General features: G+C 53.3%; 1 protein-coding gene across 1 annotated transcript in view; it reads left to right on the forward strand.

The window, feature by feature from the left end:
• The first annotated feature begins 3,590 nt into the window (after positions 1 to 3,590).
• SORL1 (sortilin-related receptor, L(DLR class) A repeats containing) overlaps positions 3,591 to 22,092 on the forward strand; it is a 37,056-nt gene continuing 18,554 nt past the window's right edge. Inside the window, exons 1-24 of the mRNA XM_010148825.1 lie at positions 3,591 to 3,704; positions 3,869 to 3,994; positions 4,507 to 4,668; positions 5,401 to 5,468; positions 5,804 to 5,984; positions 7,748 to 7,849; positions 8,771 to 8,940; positions 9,091 to 9,283; positions 9,473 to 9,590; positions 10,132 to 10,205; positions 11,831 to 11,919; positions 12,009 to 12,187; positions 13,276 to 13,462; positions 14,540 to 14,668; positions 14,896 to 14,981; positions 16,433 to 16,605; positions 16,819 to 16,950; positions 17,443 to 17,534; positions 18,163 to 18,409; positions 18,857 to 18,995; positions 19,656 to 19,829; positions 20,003 to 20,116; positions 20,908 to 21,030; positions 21,672 to 21,791. Coding sequence (XP_010147127.1) covers positions 3,615 to 3,704; positions 3,869 to 3,994; positions 4,507 to 4,668; positions 5,401 to 5,468; positions 5,804 to 5,984; positions 7,748 to 7,849; positions 8,771 to 8,940; positions 9,091 to 9,283; positions 9,473 to 9,590; positions 10,132 to 10,205; positions 11,831 to 11,919; positions 12,009 to 12,187; positions 13,276 to 13,462; positions 14,540 to 14,668; positions 14,896 to 14,981; positions 16,433 to 16,605; positions 16,819 to 16,950; positions 17,443 to 17,534; positions 18,163 to 18,409; positions 18,857 to 18,995; positions 19,656 to 19,829; positions 20,003 to 20,116; positions 20,908 to 21,030; positions 21,672 to 21,791 — 3,268 coding nt within the window. The 5' untranslated portion in view covers positions 3,591 to 3,614. The remainder of the gene's footprint in view (positions 3,705 to 3,868; positions 3,995 to 4,506; positions 4,669 to 5,400; positions 5,469 to 5,803; positions 5,985 to 7,747; positions 7,850 to 8,770; positions 8,941 to 9,090; positions 9,284 to 9,472; positions 9,591 to 10,131; positions 10,206 to 11,830; positions 11,920 to 12,008; positions 12,188 to 13,275; positions 13,463 to 14,539; positions 14,669 to 14,895; positions 14,982 to 16,432; positions 16,606 to 16,818; positions 16,951 to 17,442; positions 17,535 to 18,162; positions 18,410 to 18,856; positions 18,996 to 19,655; positions 19,830 to 20,002; positions 20,117 to 20,907; positions 21,031 to 21,671; positions 21,792 to 22,092) is intronic.

Below are 22,092 nucleotides of genomic sequence, written 5' to 3' on the forward strand. Positions count from 1 at the left end.
ACTCAGCAGAGCAAACCCATCGACGCCCACAGTTGGCTCCCAAGCCCACTCGGCACCAAGAGCAGCCCTAACGCTGTCCCGACACTTGTCACGGCACGCGGGCGTCATGGCAAGTCAAGCCGGCGTGCGGTATTTCTGCTTGCAGCTCATCACAGCTGACAGCGTGCTTTCTGCACAGGGAAGTTACACTTCCTACGCAGAGCAGCTCAGCCTCGCCGGTGGCTCAAAGGCTGGGATTCAGAGTCCTACGCTGTCAGAAAGGTTCGAGATGTTGCTGTCTAGCCTGCCAGTAGCCATGTGAGTAGCCACAGCGAGGTCCCCGCGCCAGAATCGCTCATCTCCTGGCCAGCCTGCACCATTTGGGAGCCCAGAGCTTTTGCCGATGCTGCAGCTTGTCACATGTAAGGAGGTGAGGCACCTCTGCCAAGCTTGGCAACCAAAACCCTGCCCCAACCTCTCAATTCTGGGCATAAGCAGCCAGGAGGGACACAATGGGAAGGGGAGCTGGCACTTGAACATTGCAGATGCCAAGAAACTTGGGATCGAGGCGCTTCCGTTGGCCCCAGGTGCTGGAGGAGCTCACCACCACACGCTGTGCACCCTGGTCTGCTCACCTTCCAACCTCCAGAGGCTCAGCAAGGCACTACTACTGTCCAGAGGACATTCCCCCCAGCCCAGCCAGGGAGCACTCAGGCTCCAACTATGCCCCTTAAGCCGTGCGGGAGCTCGTATCTGCTCTGGGACGTGCTCCCACGGGATGGCAGCTCCAGGGCCTGTCTTCTCACCCCATTTCTGCAAGGGATCCACTTACTGGAAGACTCTGTTATCAAAAAATAAATACATAGTGTGAGCAAAGCTAGCAGCATTAATTACATTAACTAGCGCTACAAGCATCCCTTACTGTATCTTGGCTCCAGTTCTCTCCTCCTGGACTTCATTTGGCACCTTACATATTAGGAGGACAAATTAGAATTTCATGCATATTTCATATACACTTAATCACTTGGCAAAGACCAAAACACTTTCCCATTAAGTGGAATTTATATTAAATGCTGTTTCCATTAGGCACCAGGCATTGCCTGTTCACAGGTTAAACCCACTCCCAGGGAAGGTTTCCCCTATCAAGGGAGGTGGGGGACTCTGTGACAGTGGGCTCCTGCCAAATGAGCCTCACCCCAGCAAACAGGGAAGGGTTACTTGTGTTGGGAATAGCATTACTGCAAAGCTATTCTGCAGCAAACATCCTGGTCAATGGGATATCAGGAACTGTTCACCTGAGGCAGAAGGCAACACTGCTGCCTAGAGAGTAAAGACTTAGCATCCCATTTGTTGCTCCCCTTGAGCCACTGGGGACCCCACAAAACCTAGAGGGGCCATGGCAGGGCTGCTCAGCCACAGCCTGTGGTCTCCCACACTGGGAACTGGCAGAGACAAATGAACAGGGCTCCTAAACCTGAGACACTGCTGCACAAGCCCTTCCCAGGGAACTTCCAGCATAATGCATCCTTCTGGTAGCTCTTCTTTCTTTACACCCCTTAGTAAGACATGCTCTAGCAGTCTTTAGCTACTCCCACACTTTCTGCTGAGCACAGCCCCATAGCACTCTGCTGCTCTTCCCCCTCCTGCCAGGGAGCCAATTCTTGCATGTGCCAGTTGGTCTTTATACAGGGGCTCTGCCCTAATTAGGCTGTCTGGGGTCATTAATGAGTAATGAGGCTCAGCTGCCTCCTCTGAGTCCCAATAAGGTGCTCCTGGTCTTTGGGTGTCACTATGCTTCCCAGGTCTCCCTGCTCTGAGAAAGGGTCTCCTGTGGGGAAAAAAAGCTGGACAGGTTTATTGCTGAGGTCGAAGCAGGGCATAGGAAACAGTGATACTGAAACTGTCCTAGCGTTGGATTTCTTGCAGAAAAAAAAGAAAAGGCAGCGTGCTGCTGAAATTGCCACGGGGACGGTGACAAACCCCTCTAGGCTGAGGTGAGCTGTGGAGGGTGGGCAGCTCTGGCACACCCAGATTTTGGTTTTCCTTGGGGGGAGCAGGCAAATACTCCTCTGGAGGGGCTTTCTGGGGGAAAGGAGGCTGGGTAGGGTTGCTCGCTTCTGTCTCTGAACAAGCAGCTACAGGCTCCCCCCTCGTCATCCCTCTCTCCTCCAAATAACAGCAAAACTCCAGAGAGGCTAATAAACCCTGCCCTTCGGGTCAAGTCAACGGTCTCAGCCTGGGCGCGACCAGGGACCCAAAAAAGCTGCACCCAAAATGACCAATATGTACGTAGGAAACTTAGATGGGGTTATCCTGCTTGTTAAAGGAGGGGAGGGGGACTGGGGGTGCAGAGCTGCTCTGGGTTTCAGACTGTGTGGGCTGTCTCAGTGGGCATCAACAATTCCATCTTCTCTTCCTTGTTTCCCTGCATCCTCAAACAGCATCGCTGCTTTTTTTTTTTCCAGCGGGAGTGCAAGGCTACTGCTGGCTTGCTTTGTAGCCGATGCTGCTGCCTGACCTAAATCTGTGCTGCATTTGCGATCTGGATGCTCCGGCGTGGTCAGCCCGGCCGGGGGGGTGTCTCTGGCCAAGTGGGGGGGTGCAACTGGGGCACTGGCCTCAGGGTTTGATTTTTTTTGTTTTCCCCTTGCGTGAGCCTATTGCATAAGAGGGATTTGAGGGCTTCTGTTTCACTTGCCACCCCGCCTCCACTTCCAGAATTAAGGCCTTGTTTTTCCTAATGTTTTATTTGCTGGTCGCTGGCAGAGGCTAAACCAGCCCCTTATGCTGGCCAGTGCTCCTCGCTGATCCTGGGGTCAGCAGGAGCCATGGGGTATCAGGCCTAAGAAGGGCTTAGCCCTGTATTTTTACAGTTTCCCAAGGCCATGAGCTTAGGGGTTGCCAGCCATCGGCCGAGCCACGGTGACGGTGGCACGCGGGGGCTGCCGCAGCCCATCAGTGGCCGAGCTACTTCCCCGGCCAGGCTGGCCATCCCTCCTCGCTGGCAGCTACAGGCACCGGGTTTGTGCAGAGGCTCCTGCACCTTCAGCTCCTGCGCAGAGGCTCCGGCACCTTCAGCGCCTGCTGAAGTGATGCTGTGATAGCTTCCCCATGGAAACCAGCCCTCCGTGACCCGCGCGGTTCCAGCGCTGCCAGATGCCATGCGTGCACAGGGAATAACTGCATGGTGTACAACTGCGTTTGCTTTGGAAACCAGCACATCCCTTAGAGTACAGAAGAAGTCACTGTAGGAAGCGGGGGGCTTTAAATGAGGCTGAAGGGTGAGGTGGGAGTGGGGTGAAGGCACAGCAAGCTCGGAAAACAGTTCCCAGCCGACAGCCGTGGGCTGTCCTGCTGTAGGTAGCACTCCAGGCTGGAGCCCTGTGGGTGCCCACGAGCACAACCCCGGCCCCTCCGAGGGGTGAGGAGCTGGACACATAGTGCCCTGCTGTTTGCCTCTGGAGTGCTTCACTTCTGCCCCTGTTTTGAATGAGTTTCCCCGAAATCTGAGTGTTTCCTTCTGAGAAGGGGTGATCGGAGCAGGTGTTTGCTCTCTGTTCCTGCGGGCAAGGCTGTGGCTCAGGGTGCCCTTTCCTTTGGCGTTGCAGGTCAGCCTCAATGATTCCCACAATCAAATGGTCGTGCACTGGGCGGGAGAGAAGAGCAACGTGATCGTGGCCTTGGCCAGAGACAGCCTGTCTTTGCTGGGTCCCAAAAACAGCGACGTAAGTACTGCAACCCTGCCGTGTCCTCGAGTGGCTTTTCAACCTCCAGCCTGCTTCTCTGCTGTGTGCTGGGAAGATGAAAGAAAGGCCTGTGAGTTTGAGTTCAGCGGCACAAAAAAAAAGAATTTACTATCCTCTGTGTTGCTGAGGCTTCTCCTTTGCAGGTTTACGTGTCGTATGACTATGGGAAGAGCTTTAAGAAGATTTCGGAGAGGTTCAGCTTCGGCGGGGGGAACAGCAGCGAGGTGGCCATCGCCCAGTTCTACCACAGCCCTGCTGACAACAAGAGGGTGAGGATGTGGCAGTCGGCCCCGGTGGGCCTCGTACGTGGGGCAGCACTGATTTATCACTGCTGATAGCGTGAGCACAGCCCAGCCCTTGGGCCAGGGGGCCTGGGTGTGCAGCTGCCCCGACCCACATCCATGGGTCATACTGAAAACCTGCTTTGCACAGGGCAGGTGCTCCCATGAGCCCTTGTGCTGTGGCAGTGGGGAGGGACGGGCCCCTCCTGCAGATGAGGACTGGAGGCTGGTTTTTCAGCCCCTTGGGCCATCCTGGGGGTCCCTGGGGCAGAGGCAGGATGTGCTGGGCATGCTGCCATGCCTCCTGTTTGGTTCTGTGATGCTCAGGGGCATTGGAGCGTGGCCGGAGAAGGGGCATCTGGGGCAGGAGAATTCCTCTCCTCCAGAGCTTGCCCTCTCAAAGGCTCCGCAGGGCCTTTCTTGCTGCTAGCCTGAGCTCTGCTCTGGCCTGGAGGCTGACCATCTGCTTCCTTCTTCCTTGTCTGTCCCTCTCTTCCCAGTATATCTTCGTGGACGCCTTCGTCCCCTACCTCTGGATCACCACTGACTTCTGCAACTATATTCAGGGCTTCTCGATTCCCTTCAGAGCAGCAGACCTCCTCCTGCACAGCAGGAACCCCAACCTCCTCTTGGGCTTCGACAGGTCTCATCCTAAAAAACAGGTGAGCGCTTCTGCTTGGACAGGAGGCCAGCATCCTGCCTCTACGCTGCTGTGGGTTGTTTTGAGTCCAGTCGTAGCAGGGTGGCTGCTGGGCACCACTGATGCCGTCCCTGGGAGCCGGAGCTGGCCATGCAAAGATTGCAGCTCAGGTGCCACCACAGCACTTGGGAAAAACCAGGCAGCTTTCAGGGACACAGGCTCTTTGGGGGATGGGATCCACAGAGGGGCTGATGTGCCTGCAGGCTGGCACGTTCATCACTGCAGCTTTCATTGGCGCAATGCAAGATACTCTCTCTCCTCTTGACCTTTGCCATACTAATGCTCGTAGATCTGCAACAACAGTGTGTTGCTGTGCTCGAGGTTGTGACGGCTTCTGAGGGGCAGACGGCTCTGCCTGGATATTTACCCTTGCTGTTGCACTCCATGAGTACATTATACCCTGTTATTTTTATTTCTGAATTAGTGTAAAACCACGTGGATCAACAGACAGTGAGAAATCCTTCTGGTAGGGGACTAAAGCACAGTTTTTTCCTGTTTGGGTTATTCTCCTGCAGCTAGAAAGATTGGTGTTGGCCCCAGGCAGCTGCCATGTAAAGAGAAATCATCAAAGTAATTCACAGTTTTGCAATGGATGCATGTCTGTCCTGCCTTTGCTGCTTGACACTGGGCATCTTGAAGGATTAGGTCTTTGGTTTCTCTATCCCACTGACATCTCTCACCTTTGTCGTTGCAGCTCTGGAAATCAGATGATTTTGGCCAGACCTGGATAATGATTCAGGAACACGTGAAGTCTTTTTCTTGGTACGTATCGCACCTGCGTGTTATACCCAGCTCTTGTGTTCTCTTACTCCTCACCCCTCGCCTTGTTGGCTGCCCTGTGCAAATCAAGGACCTGGGTACCAAAGCATTCGCCAGCCCTGGCCCCCAACTCCCCTCACCTGCACCATGGGGATGTGTCACGGCAGGGTGACAAGAGACGGCCACCAACACAGGCACCCAAGGGTGCTCCACATTCCCCCTGTTTCTTGTCCGCCCGCCCCATCTCTTGAAAGGGCTCCTGCTCCTTGGTACCCACTGCCTTCTGCATTGCTCTGTGAGTGCAGAGATAACCCTGCCGCGTTTTTTCTTCTTTCCAGGGGAGTTGAGCCCTACGATAAGCCAAATACAGTGTACATCGAGCGGCATGAGCCTTCTGGGGCCTCGACTGTCATTCGCAGCACTGATTTCTTTCAGACCCGAGAAAATAAGGAAATAATCCTGGAAGACATTGAAGACTTCCAGCTCAGGGACAAATACATGTTCGCAACCAAGTCCGTGGTGAGTACCACGCCAGGCAATCGCTGCCGCGGGTAATGGTGGACGCTTCGGTACAGGGCTGCCGCAGTCGGCAACAGCTCCGCTTTCAGCGGGGCCCTGCGCGTGAAGCGGGGGGAGCGTGTTTGCTGGGGACGATGCTGCTCGCTGCTGTGCTTCAGACCTCGCCTCCGGCTTGTCACGGAGGCGTTGCTCAGGCTGCCTGAAGCTGCCTTCCCTACTTGACTGCTGCGGACAAAGCAACACCTACGGATGCTGCTCTCCCAGCGGAGCTCGCCGTGGTGGCGTTGCTGTACGCCCGTTGTCGGCAGGCTGGGCAGAAGTAGGTCAGGCTGCGAAGTGCTGGGACCCGGGAAAAACCCTGGGAAGGCAGGCAAGGGGGGAGGCTGGGGCGGGGGCAGGGTAATGGGGGGATGTGGCCCAGCAGCTCTGTGTTTGTCAGACAGGATTAGCATCAAACATGGACTAGGTCCAAGTAGCCTAATGTGCTCCAGCCTGGTAAGAGAGCTGGATTTTCAGTTTGCTTTCCTAAGGAAAGAGGATATGGGTCACCAAAGGTGGTCTTTTTGTCCCTCTATAGCCTAGACCCCCTATTCTTTTTGAAGCTGTTGGCCAGTTTCAGACAAACATGAAAGCATCTGTGCTTTCTCTGAGAGCACGTCCTTTACATATGATCAGAGACATGACAGCAAAGAGGTAGATTCCTATTCCTTCTACAAGTTAAGGAGCAGTTTTCTTTTTAGAAGATGTGAGCATTGCTTTCATCCCCCGTTGCTACCATTGAGCCTGTTTTAATGAGCAACCTTTGTAATTTAGGGGTGACTCCTTGCAAAACTCCGCAGCATTTCCTAGGCAGCAAGCAGTAAGCGTGTCCCTTCTGGCCACCTGTGTGGCCGCAGCGGGACCTGATGCTGGCAGGGAACATGTTTGCAGGGCACTTTCAGGGTAGTACAGCCTGCAACTCTTGGGGCCCATCCCCTTGGCGCTGCGCCGGCTCTGGAGCCTGCTGTGGTTTGCAGAAGATTTTATCTAGGCTTGCTGGTGGTGTGGAGTGAAGCGGGGGGATGGTCCCTGTCTCTGCCGAGAAGCCACGGGACTGCCCGGAGGGCATGGGGCTGGTTTGAGTCGGGACCTTTGAAAGCATGAACTCAGTTTGGGGTTCTTTGGAGTTGTTTCTGCTTCTGGAGGGCTTAGGTGTCACAGGGGACACTAACGCTTTCCCCTGCAGCTCTAATGACCGGTGTTACACTAAGCAACATTAAAATCACCCATATTCCATGCTGAGGCAAAGACTGGTGGGAAAGGCTGATGCTCAGAGGGAGGCCAGCCTGGCTGCAGAGCCCTGATATGGAAATGATATCCCCCAATCTGGGATCTGGCACTCGCAGCAAACCTGGGCCACAGCAGGAGTGGTGCTGGGAAGCAGAGAGGCTGGGTGGCACAGGCACCCAGGACTCTTGACTTCTGCTCCTCTCCGTGGGAGGCATGGTTGCTTAGGGATATGGAGCCTGGGAAAACCAGGCTGCTTATTTTTGGAGCCTAAATCTGGGTTTAGGTTCCTACCACTGGCATCCTGTATGAAATAGGTTGCCCACAGCTTTTTACTTTCTTGGCTTCGTGCTGGTGCCTTTTGTTTTGTGCAAATTGTTTAAAAGAGGAAGGAAAGGACAGGCTGCTCTGTAGAAGGAGGAGGAATTAAAACCAGCCTCCTTACCTGATTCTGGGGGTGAGAGCTGCTCCTAACATGTCCTTCTGCTCTGCTGCAGCACTTGCAAGGCAGCTCGCAGCCGCCTTCGGTCCAGCTCTGGGTTTCCTTCAACCGCAAGCCGATGCGCGTGGCCCAGTTCGTAACCAAGCATCCAATTAAGGTAAGTGGTGATTTCCCAGATAGAGCTCCTCCCTGCCTCATTTTCCAAGGATGCCCTCAGATGTCAGCAGCAGTTTTCTGCATTTCACCAGACGCTGCGGGATTTGGAGCTGGGAAGTGACCTTGAATGAACCAGCTCAGGGAGGTTGGCTGAGCAAAAGCTCGCACTGGGATGATCCTGTGGTATACATGATAGTACTTTATCCTAGCGATTCATGCCTCTGGAGAAATACTGGAGTACCCAGAGCACTGTGCAGGGCCAGTGCTGCCCTGAGTGTGAGTGACCTCCTCCAACACTGGTGATGGAGGCTGGCAGCAGAGCCCAGATGCCCCGAGAGGGACTGATCTCAGTGCTCCGTGCTTTGGCTCTGCTTTTGGGGACCTTACCTATTCCCATGGTGTGGGGTCACTGAGCACACGCTTGTTCCATGAGCATGGCCCAGAGCATCCGCCTTCTCTGCAGGCAGAGGAAGCCCGGGGGAACAGCCAGAGTTTCCAAAGAGTCTGTGATCCGTGAAGCAAACATGCTGTGGTGTCCCCAGGCTGGCAGGGACGAAAGGAGAGCAGAAGTACGCTTGGTGTTTAGCAGAGCAGCAGGGCATGAAGTACGCTCCCAGCTTCGAGATGCCTCGGCCTTGGTGAGGTCTGGGCAGAGAGGGACCTGGCACCGACGGTGCTTGGCACCCAGTGCTGCTCCTGGGGGCTTTGCCAGTGGGTTGTGTGGGCAGAGGATAGCGATCACTGGAGGAGAAACACAAAAGAAAATACAATACCTGCTTGCCAAGGGGAAAAAATACAAATGGGTGAAAAGGGAAGAATAAATTTCAGGTGGCTAAGAGAAAACTCTAAACCAGCCTGCACATAAACCTTGTTGTATGCCCACACGTGGGGAGTCTATTTGCCTGTCATTTACATCCCAAAGGAGTATTATGTTGCCGACACCTCAGAGGACCAGGTGTTCGTGTGCGTCAGCCATGACAACAACCGGACCAACCTCTACATTTCGGAGGCAGAAGGCCTGAAGTTCTCCCTGTCTTTAGAAAACGTGCTGTACTACAGCCCGGGAGGAGCTGGAAGTGACACCCTGGTCAGGTAACGTGGGATGTGCCTCACCGGCTGCGGGGAACATCGGCCAAAGCTTTTGGCTGAGTTTGATCAAAGCATCGCTCTGATCCCTGGGCTCGACAGTCCGCTGCTTCCCAGCCCCAGGGAGGCTGATCCCACCTTTGCATTTCCTCGCAGGTATTTTGCCAACGAGCCCTTTGCGGACTTCCATCGCGTCGAAGGCGTGCGGGGTGTCTACATCGCCACCCTGCTCAACGGCTCCTTCAGCGAGGAGAACATGCGCTCCGTCATCACCTTCGACAAGGGGGGCACCTGGGAGCTGCTGCAGCCCCCAGCGCAGACGCGCTACGGGGAGCAGATAGACTGTGAGGTAGCGTGGGGCAGGGAGCGATGAGGGGAGAGCACGGGGGAAGTCCCCCACAAATGAGGCTGAAACAGCAATCCTGCTGCAAGGGAGTCCCTCCTCCCCTTTCCAAGCAGAGAGGGCCAGACTAGGTGGGACGAGGGCACAAACAAACATGGGATGGAGGCTTGATGCTGCTGTGTTTGGCTTTTCCAGTTTTCTCAGGGGTGCTCTCTCCACCTGGCCCAGCGCCTGAGCCAGCTGCTTAATTTCCAGCTGCGTAGGATGCCCATTCTCTCCAAGGAGTCGGCGCCGGGACTGATCATCGCCACCGGTACCTGCTTTCCTTCCCACCGACGTGCAAGGGCTTGGGATGTGTTGTTGTCAGGATGTCAAGAACTTGGCAGCATCTAGTTTGTATATGGGGGTTACAAGAATGCAGTTAAATTGCGGGTTCTGCTGTCCCTTCTCTGCTGCAGTCCCCGTACTGTAATTACAGCTTGTACATTCTGCGGCAGCATCGTGACGTGAGAAACCTCACCTGCTTTATTCCTGTCCTTTTTCCTGCTGCTAGCCACGTGAAGGGTTTCTTGGACACATAGAAATTACCATTTGTCTCACTCTTTAACAGAAGAAAACACTTACACATTTTGTTTGATCATGTTGTCAGCCATAGGTTTTTCCCCAGCTGCTTTTAAAACTCGTAATAGTCTTTAAAATATTTGCTTTTGAAGGGATTAGTTTATAGTGTGAAAAATCAGCTCCTCAATCATTGTCACTTAGCTCACAGATAAAAATAGTTTTGAGGTGTCTGGCTTCATTTTAAGCAATCACTTTGCATTTCTCGAGAAGAATGATTTCTCTCATTCTCCTAGGCTCCATTGGCAAGAACATGGCAAGGAAAACCAATGTCTATGTCTCGAGCAGTGCCGGAGCAAGGTGGAGAGAGGTGAGGCTCCTCTTTTGCTTGATGGCTCAGCCAAGGCAGAGGTGCAGCGGGTAGGACGTTGGGAGCAATACAGATAAGTGACGTCCAGCTCTTGGGCATTAACGGAGACCTCCACGTACGCATCCAAAAGCTGTGGCTGGAAGGTGTGAATGTCCCTTGAGACCAAGGCAAAAAGGTCTTCAGATGGAGGACCGAGTGTGGGTTGGCTTGCAGGTGAACCTCTTGGTGAAGGTGGTGGGTTCACATGCAGGAGCGGTCCCTGCTCTACTTCTCTTTTTCAGCTGGCAGGATTTGCCCCTGGCACAGGTCATCTGGCGCCTTTTAGTCAGGACTGACAGCCAGGACTTTGCATGTCTGGAGAGGCTCCGGTATCTTCCAGAAAAACGGGATGTTGCCCTCGGTTTATGGGGAGTTTGATGCTGTTTACTGAGTGGGTGTTCTGGTCTGCGGCAGTGTTTGTGGTCCGCCTGTGCATTCTGCTGTGAGTGTAGTCTGGTATTTCAACATCTGCAAGCTATTTAATCCCGTGAATTAAACACCCTACTTCTCCTCCTGCAAGTGCTGCGCGGTCTGGGTGAACGTCTGGGCAGCTGCAGCGGCGGTGGGACACGCCACAGGTCTGGCTGCTGCCAAAGCCAGCTGTGGTCCAGAGGCCAGCCCCAGCCAAGAGCAGGCACCTCCAAAATTCAGGACAGGGGTGCTCACAGGGTATCCAAAAGCTGAGACTTTCAGGTGCCAACCTCCCCTGGCTCACAGGCAGGTTTGACCCATGGTTAACAATGCCAAACCCCTGACTTCCTCGGGCCCTTTGTCTCGTGAGTAGGAGGTGCGGAACGACCCAGCACTGCAGGTCCTCGGCCCACAGCTCCTTCCCTTGGCTTTGGCAAGCAGCAGGCTGGAAGGCTCATTGCTCTCCAGATCACAGCTCACAGTGCACAAAAGAAAGCAGCAATGCACTCAATGCCCTGTGCGGGAACATCCCCCAGCGCGACGGCACGTACTGTGAGCAGAGTCGGGCACGTGCGTGCTCTCTGCTTTCATCCTGAGCCATGCTGGGCTCCCCGGGTAGGAAAACAAAGGTGATTTTGTGTTGGTGGACATGAGACAGAGCTGGAGATGAGTGTGAAATACAAGTTTCTTCCTGCGGGATGGATGTAGAAACCGTCTCTGGGGCTTGTTTTCGCATACCATGGCCCCACTTCTCTTTGAGCATTCAAGAAAGCTTACAGCCTGAAAAGCAACACTTCTCCGCAGGCCTAGGAGGGTGGGAAGTCCCTGCCGAGCACTGGGAAAGCCTCACAGACGTGACAAAGAGCTGCAGGCTGAGAGGGGGAGCGATGGGCTACGGCTTCGTGTAACGGCACTTTGTTAATTCTTTCCCTGTGCAGAGCACGGGAAGAGCAGAGTCCAGGGCTGCTCTTAAACGCAGCCATACGCTGAGGGAAATCAGCCTGGCTGCTCTTCACAGCAGATGTTGGCCCATAAACACTTGAATCTCTGGTGCCTCCAGTTGGCTCAGCCCAGGCGACCCAGAGCTCAGGTCAACCACGACACTGATGAAGCACGCTTTCCCCCCTTAATTCAGCATGGCTCTGATGCACCCCTCGGCACCCTTTCTTTTCCAGGCGCTGTCCGGACCCCACTATTACACCTGGGGTGACCACGGTGGCATTCTGGTGGCCATCGCGCAAGGCACCGAGACCGACCAGCTCAAGTAAGTGGCTGAGCAGGGGCGTTGCCTCTGGGGCTTGGGCTTGGGCAAGCAAGCAGCCCCTGGCAGCAATCCCAATCCTCTTTCTCCAGGTACAGCACAAATGAAGGGGAAACCTGGAAAACGTTCACTTTCTCAGAGAAGCCGGTGTTTGTGTACGGCCTGCTTACCGAGCCCGGGGAGAAAAGCACCATATTCACTATTTTTGGCTCGTACAAAGAGAACGGCCACAGCTGGCTGATACTGCAGATCAACACCACTGATGTGCTGGGTAAGGGGACGGGTGGCAGGGCCGTTGCTGACACTGGTGGTGCGGTGGGAGAGCTGTTCTGTCTCCACCCTGCAGCTTTGCAGGTTATGCACACTAATAAGCCCTCGCCTGAAAGCAGCTGGTCCCCAAAGCCACACAGCTTGCCCCAAGCATCCCTGTGAGTGCAAGTCAGATCTTGCCATACCATCTCTGGGGGTCTCAGAGCGAGGAAGGGGGCATGAGGGAGGCTTTTGGGAGCCCAAAGCGACCTAGAGACCTCATGCTACAAACCAAACTATTAGTCATCTAAGACTCCTGGAGTCCCACTGACCAGCACAGGAAGTTGGGTGCCTAAATACGAATTGGGCACAGAGAAAACCTTTGTTGCTCTTGCCCTCCATCCTGTTGTCCAGGGAGATGCCCTCAAGTCCCATTAGCAGCAGACCCCACTGCCTGGCCGACTTAGGGGAGCTGGGGGAGAGAGGGCATTGACAGCGGGGTCTGAGGTACCATCATCCACGTTTGGGTGCCCTGTCCCTCGTGTCTCGTGTCCGCACGTCCACAGCTGCTGAAGGCACTCATGTCCCCTGTGCTTTCCCCATACCCGCTCCCTCCTCGCCACGGGATTTGTTGAAAAGGAAAGGGGAAAAAAAAATCCTTCTGAAAGCTTGTGCCTATGAATGTTTTATAACCCATTTCAGCTTTGATTGCAAGGCAGCATTTTAATCAAAGAGCAGTTAAACCCAGCAGAGGAGTTTGCTTGACTAAAATTTATAACTGATTCCCTTGACGTTTTGTTAGAAACAGATCTGTTTGGTAACTAGAATGACTTCATTCAAATGAGGCATTGCCAACTCACCGTCACTGCGATGGAGCTGCTCGTTGCCTCCTGTCACCGAGCGCCCTGCACGCTCTGAGCTGAAGTGCTTTCTGCTCTGCCTTTCCCTTTGGGCTGGGGCTTGAGCCTTGCAAACCACAGGACACGGTGCCATCGCTGGGCACGCAGCAGTGACCCGGGGACATCTGCGTCTCCCTTGCTTTTAAACCCGTGGTCCCAGTTGCAGCAAGGCCTGTGGCCCTGCTTTACCCAACCTTGTCGCTTCTCCTAGGGGTCCCTTGCACCGAGAACGACTACAAACTGTGGTCACCCTCCGATGAGCGAGGCAATGAATGCTTACTGGGGCATAAAACCGTATTCAAAAGGAGGACTCCTCATGCGACCTGTTTCAATGGAGAAGATTTTGACAGGCCTGTCATGATCTCCAACTGCTCTTGTACAAGGGAAGACTTTGAATGGTAAATACCAATTAATTCCTTTTAGTCTGGATTGTAAGTCTGAGGTAAATATCTGTGACCAATCGCTCAAAGTGAACAAACATCCAATTTACTTAGCTCTTTGTATCACTGCTTGATTTTATAGCAAAGAGGAAACTAAATAGACTGAAAACATCCTTTCATTAATAACAGGGCATGAGACTCAATTAATGTCTTTAGAGCCTTTTGGGAACCTCTGAAAGGTTCTATGCAAGAGGAAAGTATTGTTAATCCATCACCTTCTTTCACATGATGGCAGGCAATTTCCCATCGCATACGGAGATCCTCCACTAAAAAGCTTAGTGCCCTTTAGCCGCAGGGATGCAACTGTCCCTGCTATGTCACTTTATCTGAAATTTGCACATTACTGACACTGCACAGCTCTCAGGATCAGGAATTGCTCTGGCAATCAGATGTGAAGGTTTGGGGTTAGAAAATGAGCCGCTTTTCAGGGACTGGACTTTCAGTGGAGCTCACGGCCAGACCACTTGAGTGCCCCCTGCGTGGAGTTAAGGACAGGGGTTCAGACCTGCCCGTCTGATGCCAAAACAGAGACTCGAAAGGGTTCTGGCTCATCATGAGCAGAAGGAATAGGACGGATGAGATCTGATTCCTGCCTCAGAATCACAGCCCTGGACTCCTTGCAAAATCAGATTGACATAACCTCTTCCGTGATGTTTTCCAAAGAACAGATGCACTGTAACTCCCATTTTACCAACAGCAGAAGCCAAGAGGCAGACCAGAGACCTAAACCAGCTAGCAGAACCGGGGCTTGCAGCCAGACTTTCAGGGCACGCTGGCTCAGCTATGCCTTGCTGCCTCACCTACCCTAGTCTGCTTGGCCACTGGCAAGCTTATTTGCAAAATGTTCTTGAAATGTCCTGGAGACAGCTGTAAGGCATTATTATGCAGCTAATACTGATAATAAATGAGTGGAGATGCATCTGAGATTACTTTGGGTACTTAAAACTTCCATGCAAAAATAGAGCAGAGTAATAGTATAGCATGGCTACGTTTTTTCCTTCTCCCCTAGCCTTCCTTATATCTTTCTCCTTGCAGTGATTTTGGCTTTAAGCTGAGCGATGACTTATCATTAGAAGTTTGCGTCCCTGACCCTGAATTTGCCGGGAAACCGTATGACCCGCCAGTCCCTTGCCCTGTTGGCTCAACTTACAAGAAGACTCGAGGGTATGTGTTGTACCTGGGAGGGGAACCTGATCATCCAAATTCTGGGATTTATCCTATTGGTGATTAAAAAAAAACCAAACCCCACACGCTAACGCCCCGTGAGTGGCAGCAGACAAACTGCATGTTTGCACATACATTGCAGCTAAGCATTGCGGCTTATTCTAGCTGCACATGATGGCATGTGAATGGTTTCCATGAAACAAAGTGCCTGGCTGTGTATCTTACAGCTACCGAAAGATCTCTGGGGACACTTGTACAGGTGGAGACATCGAGTCGCGGCTGGAAGGGGAGATGGTACCATGCCCGCTAGCTGGTGAGTACAGAATTGCTCTGGTGCAAGGGCTTCATTCCCAAAAACCTTTGGCTGGTGCCTAAGGGACCGCACACAGATTCCCAGAGGACTCAGACAAAACCTGTGACACAGGAGCTGAAATGCCTCGGTGGGTTACAAAGCCATTATCTCCCGTCCAGGGGCCAGAGAGCTTCTGAGGGCCCATCCTGGGAAGGTACCACCCTGAGACAGGACACTGCAGGCAGGTGAACAATGGCTATTTCGGGTCAGACCGGGCCAGAGGCTGCCCTTTAGTCCTCATGCCCGCGCCTGCCAGACTTTGCCTTCGTCCTTATTTTCTGCTCTCGATTGTCTGAGGCACTGAAACGGCCTTGTCCTCCCGTGCTCAGTTATTTGCATTCTGCTCATTACAGCTTTAATTTAATCTGCCGTCACGAGCTGTGTGATTAGCATGCTGCTGCGCAGCAGCTCAAGAACGAGTCTGAGACAGGGAAGAGGCTTGTGTAAGGGATAGGGCAGCTGAGCCGGGGATGTGGAACAATCAGCCCCGCCAGCGTGAGGTTTCCCTGCACTGGCCGAAGATTTTTCAGGGTGCAAAAGCTATTCCAGGTGCAAAACAGCCTGGCGGGTGCTTCGGGAAGCATTCCCTCTGCAGGGATTCATGCCAAGGCCATGCTTAGTTTTCCTCCTCATTTGGAGCCTGACACGTTATTCACCCCTCCGAGCCCTCTTGAGCTATTTGGAGTGCTGCGTTAGTCGTGCTGAGAAGGGCCCTGCTGATTGAAAAATAAACCTGCCGTCCCCACCGGGCCGGGCTTTGAAGTGCCGTGTTCCCAGAGCGTTTGCTGATCGTCTTCAGATACGTGTTGGCTCGCACCATGGTAACACTTTCATGTACAGTATCTGTTTCGTATCTCTGTATAATCTCATTAGGGATGCACAGCCAGAGTTACTTACTGACATTAGCTTTACTCATTAATAGCATTATTGGACTTTACCGGTAGTGTGCTAATGCCCGGGAGACTTTGTCCCGGACCAGTATCCCATTACGCTGGATTCTGCGCAAATTAGAAACAAAACCCGTTCTGGGATATTTACTGCGGTGCCGGTGTCCCCTAGGACTCGCAGATTTATATCACTCCCACCTTTTTTTATGAGAGTTTTGAGGAGCAGGAGATCAGCGCTTTGTTTCTAATCGGCGGCACGCTAATGAGGGAGGGAAGGGGTCACGACGGAACAAACAACAGCCGCAGTGTGCTCCTGGCGGGAGTGCGTGCGGGACCCACATAAGGCTATTAGTGCGTTCTCATTAACCTAATCCCACTGAGACAAAGGGCCTTTGCCTCCCTTATGCTGAGGTGCTAAGACGTGCAGTCAGGGCTAAGACAAAAATACCTGGCGTTCTCTTTTTGCCCCTTGAGTAGCCTAAAACAGCCAGAGGCGTCTAAACAAGGCGCTCGCTGTTCTTGCAGAGGAGAACGAGTTCATTCTCTACGCCACCCGCTACTCCATCCACCGCTACGACCTCGCCTCCGGCGCCAGCGAGGAGCTGCCCCTGGCCGGGCTGCGAGGGGCCGTCGCCCTGGACTTCGACTACGACCGCAACTGCTTGTACTGGGCCGACGTCACTCCTGACATTATACAGGTGAGGGGGGAGCGGAGACGCTGCCGTGGGGCCGGCTGTGTCATCGCTGCCGTGCACCAGCTCAGCGTTGAAATGAAATACAAATGTTTGTCTTGGGTACTCCTCCTCTCGGAGCTGTTATGGCTTGCCTTGCACACTTGACCACGCTCATCTTGAGGCCACAGAACTTCCTCAACTTACATTCTGACTCTTTTTTTTTTTTTTTTTTTTCAGCGTCTTTGTCTCAACGGCAGCTCAGGGCAAGAAATAATCATAAGCACCGGGCTGGAAACAGTGGAAGCTTTGGCCTTTGAACCTCTCAGTCGGTTGCTGTACTGGGTGAATGCTGGGATTCCCAAAATTGAGGTACAGCTATGCCCACCCACAAAGAGGGGATTATGTCGGTGCATCTTTGGGGCAGCTGGGCCCCAAGTTGGCTGGTGAAGCATTGCTGAACACTGACCCTCATCCCACATGCCACTTTATTGGGTCTGAAGGCAAATGGGATGATAACATTTGGCCCTGTGTACTTAAACCAAGGTCAGTTTGTGAGGCTGGATTGCACAGCTGAAATGGGGCAAAAGCAACATCCTTGTACGGTGCACACAGCCGGAACGGGGTAAGGACAGGGCGCTGCGGCAGCCGGCTGCTCGCCGTCACAAGGAAATGTCAATAAACACACCCATCTATCCTCTCTTGCCACCTGCCTCACAGTAACTGCTCCCTGTGCCCACAGCAGCTCTTTTATTAGGGAGCAGTAAGTCCCTGCCACAGATTTCCCATAGCTTTAAGCAGTGCAAGGGCCCTCTGCATTGCCCACAGTAAACACACCCCTCCCGTTTTCCGTTACGACCCTAGGTTGCCAAGCCAGATGGAGACCTGCGGCTCACCGTCCTCAATTCCTCAATACTTGAACGGCCCAGAGCCCTCACTCTGGTTCCCCAAGATGGGTAAGAAAGCATTGCGCGTAGTTGGGTGCCTTGGTATTCCGCAGGGGAACCTCTCATGGTTCCGCACTGCTCATGGTCCTGCCCTGTAGAGCCCCCTCCTGCCATCATGTGTCCGGCCAAGGTGCCAGCCGCCTGGGAGCAGAGATCACAAACTGTAACTGCTGTTTTCCTGCCCCTACATACCAACTAGTAAATAACTTTCCCTGCCAGTAAAACTGGTCTGGTCAGTGGGGAGAGCTGCAGTGATGCGTGAGAAACTGAGCTGTAGTCAAATTCAAGAGCCAAACGCAAGTTAGACCTTCCTGGGCACGGTTTTGCCAGGGCTGCACTGCAAAGGTCGCATGGACGATCCTGAGCTGCCGTTAGCCGAATGCGCTAAAGCAAAGCAGTTCAGCGCAAGGTAACCTACGAGCTGCACTCGCCCCACGGAACCTGCAGCTAAATAAGCTCCTGTGCTGCTTGTAGATTTGCTGGTGGCGTTCATTAGAATTGCAAAGAGCTCCCTTTCCAAAGGCATGCCTTGCGAGAGGCACGGAATGTGAAGTATTCAAATCTGTGCCTCATAACCTGTTTCCTTTAGATGAGCTGTTTTGTTATTATTTTGAGTAACCTCTGTGCCTCTTGTCAGGCTGATGTTCTGGACAGACTGGGGAGACTCCAGAGCTGGCATTTACAGAAGTGACATGGATGGGTCATCGGCCGGGTGCATTGTTTCAGAGGGCGTGCGGTGGCCAAATGGCATTTCTGTGGATGACCACTGGATCTACTGGACCGAAGCCTATATGGACAGGATTGAGAGGGTCGATTTCAATGGCCTGCAGAGATCTGTGATCCTGGACAGCCTCCCTCACCCCTACGCTATTGCTGTATTTAAGGTATGTACACGGTGGCTCGTTTCCGTGGCATACACGCTCAGAGGTTGTTGAGCATGTGGGGTGGGTGGCAGCAGAGCACTGAGCACGCTGGACTTGGAGGGTAGGAGCAGGCATGATGCTTGCTCTGCTTCTGCTCCTGGCACATTCCCACAAAGCCCTGAAACGGGCTGGTGTAGCTGAAACCAGGAGCAACATCCAAGAGACGTGCAGCTTTCCTAAGCAGCTGCACTGCCGTATCTTCCCCAGACCATGTGCCACTCAGCAGATGTGACTGCTGCTTCCGTTCCTGCTCAAATCCCAGCTCAAGTCTTCCCCTTGGGTTAGGGAGGCTTTCCATTCGATTGCCCCCACATCCAGGCAGTTAGGGTGGTTTGGAGCGGGTAACGGCTGATGAGCACGGCCTCAGAAGCACTGCTCCTCACGCTAAGAGCAAAGCCTGTGTTTCAGAATGAAATCTACTGGAACGACTGGTCACAGCTGAGTATTTTCAGAGCATCCAAAAACAGCGGCTCAAGAATGGAGATCTTAGTCAGCCGATTAAATGGGATCATGGATATGAAAATCTTTTACAGAGGAAAGACAACAGGTAATGGTGTGAACTTGCAGATGATCCTGTGATTTAGAAATGTGGTCCTCCCTCATTTCCACAGCTTCCCAGGCCACCGGGCCATCCCAGCTCACATTTCATGAGCCTGAGTAACGTCCCCATTCCTGCGGGGTTTGGAAGCACTCATGCGCTGTTGAAAGGAATGTGTTTCATTAGTGCTGTGCCTGACTTCTCGGCTGGCAGGAGATACTCCCTTGTCAGGGAGGGAGCCCATAAGGCACTTGGCTGTGGGGGCACCTCATGGGTTAGGTCATGGACTATGGCTTTTCCATGTGTAGTGCTGTACAGGGCAGAAAATGTATAGGGTCTCAGCGCTGCACCAACTTTGTCCTCCACTTACTCATCCATCTGGGTGGCCCCTGCATGATGTACGTGCCAAAGAATTGGCTTCATTTTCAGATGGATGTAAGACCATCAAAGGGCTTTGCCCGTCAGCAGCCTGCTAGAGTCTGGGAGCACCCTCATCTCCCTGGAGCAGATAGCTCTGTGCATTTCTAAGGCCACCCTCAGCACTCGGCATTGCAGAGCTGGTTCCTAACAGGGGTCTAACCCCACAGCCTGGGATGGCAGGTGAAATTGGGCTTCCTTCTCCATCCCGCTGTCCTGATGATGTCCCCTTCCTCCCTACCTTCATGCCAGGGGAGAACGCCTGCATCACCAAGCCCTGCAGCCTGCTCTGCCTGCCCAAGTCGAACAACGGCAGGAGCTGCAAGTGCCCCGAGGGGGTGTCCAGCACTGTGCTGCCCACAGGGGAGGTGAAATGTGACTGTCCTCACGGCTACGTCGTGAAGAACAACACTTGCATAAAGGAAGGTAAAAACCGCGCTCAGTTCTCATTGCTGCTGTATGTTAAGAGAAGGTTTCTGCCACTGTGAGAGGTCAGCTCGACCTTTCTGCTGCCCTTTGGGCGAGGAGGAGTATGGCCCGTCCAAAAGCGCAGCGTCATGCCTCATGCCAGCTTGTTTTTGTTTTCCCCTTTGCACCAGAAAACACGTGTCTGCCCAACCAGTACAGATGCTTCAATGGGAACTGCATAAACAGCATTTGGCAGTGTGACAACGATAATGACTGTGGGGACATGAGCGATGAGAAGAACTGCCGTAAGTGTCCAAATTTAGATGTCTGCTGTGTCGGCATTGCACCTGAGCCCATGGTCTACGTTCCCTTCATAGTCCTGGAGAGCAAGAGGCACTCTGGGGGTGCAACCCATCTCCTCATCGTGTAGACGTCTGAAGACAGTCAGATGAGTTGTGTGTGCAAGGGTCAATGTTTCCCCCTTGGCCAGGTCAGGTGTAAATGTCTAAAATTCGGTGAGACTGATGCCAGCTCTCCTGTGAGGGCGTGTGTTTGTCTCTTGCAGTAATTGTCTTCTGAGGCTAATTGAGGGCACAGCCAATGCTGAGGAAAAGAATGGAGATAGAAAGTGACTTTCTGTCTTCATCGTGCGGGCATGGGCCTCTTGCTGAGCTAATAAATCAAGTTCACACGTTAAAAATGGAAGTCACCTTTCTGAGTAAAATGAGGGACTGCCAGTGCATGCAAAAGGTGCAGATGTTCCATGGCTTTGCAAAGCCGGAAGGGTTTGGATTAGTGTACTCTGGAAAAAGGGCTGGGTTTGAAGGTAGGAATTGGTGGAGGCCCCTGGCTTGTGAATGGGCATGGTAGGCTTCAGTCCTGTTCATCGGAGAGACAGCTAACCCTCCCTGCTCTGCTTTACACAGAGTGCCTAATAAAGGCAGTAAGATACAGTCACAATAACTCAGGCTGCATTCAGCCAAGCTGGCAGGATGCTGTCCCTCTCCCCTGCACTTCGTGCATGTGCTCGGGTAGCAGGAACCGTTGTCTAACCATAACCTCAACCACCTTCTCCTCCTCCTCTCCACCTCATTAGCCACCACCGTGTGCGACACCAAGACCCAGTTCCGCTGCCAGGGCTCGGGGTCCTGCATCCCACTGTCCTACAAATGCGACCTGGAGGATGACTGCGGGGATAACAGCGATGAAAGTCACTGTGGTGAGTGCCCTCACTCAAACTTCTGTCTCTGTCCCTGGGCAAGGGCAGAAAGCCAGGCACTTTTGTAGGGCAGGGTGTTACTCAGAGATGCTGCAGGGTAAGGCGGTGCTTTGCCCTGCTTATCCTAATAGCCGCTTCCTCCCATCTTTTACTGGTTACTGGGAAGCGAGGGATAAAAGAGAGCAAGGCTGTGCGCTGGTTCTCCCCCTGGCTGTGATCTGGCAGGGAGACTGTTGTGCTGTTATCATCCCGCTGCAGTTCTTGGGTACTCCTGTGACCCACATTTGGTAGAGATTACAAGCTGACCTTGGGCATTTGCCCAGCAAGCACACGGGAGCGCGTGGGTTGCTCGGTGTTGTCACGTTGGTGGCCATCCGCCTCCGGCTGAGCGATTCAGAGCGATGGAGTGCAGAATTGAAGGAGAGAAGAGGCTGATAAACAGCAAGGCAGTAGGTTTTGGTGGTTCAGGGCTAGGGACGAGGCAGGAAAACGTGTTTTCCAGATGAGTGTGTTTGTAGGGCTGTGTAGGCTGTCATCTCTGAGATATCAGCCTCCTCTCCTCAGCCAATAGCACACGTGAAGTTTTCCTCCTCCTTTCCCCTGGCCCCAACAGCATCTGAACTGTGTGTGCTTGTTTGCAGAGGCTCACCAGTGTAGAAACGATGAATTCAGCTGCAGCTCAGGGATGTGCATCCGTCTTTCCTGGATGTGTGACGGTGATAACGATTGCAGGGACTGGTCTGATGAAGCGAACTGCACTGGTAAGCACTTTAATGTGATCAATAACCTGTTGCAGTGTCTCAGTAATGACAGCCTGAGGTGCTGTAAGACATCAGCCAACGTCTTGTGCCTCAGTTTCCCTGCTTGTTCGCTGAGCCACCCAGCAGGGCAGCCAGGCAGCCTGCAGCTCAGCTCAGCGTGATGTAATGCTCCAAAAGTGTCCTTTTGGAGACTGGACTCCTCCTTGAGTCCAGAGGAGGGCCACGAATATGCTTAGAGGGCTGGAGCCCCTCTGCTATGGGGACAGGCTGGGGGGGGGGGGGGGTGTCGCCCGGAGAAGAG

Source organism: Eurypyga helias, unplaced genomic scaffold (genome assembly GCF_000690775.1).
Source record: "Eurypyga helias isolate BGI_N326 unplaced genomic scaffold, ASM69077v1 scaffold4003, whole genome shotgun sequence".
In the NCBI taxonomy this organism is placed as follows: Eukaryota; Metazoa; Chordata; class Aves; order Eurypygiformes; family Eurypygidae; genus Eurypyga; species Eurypyga helias.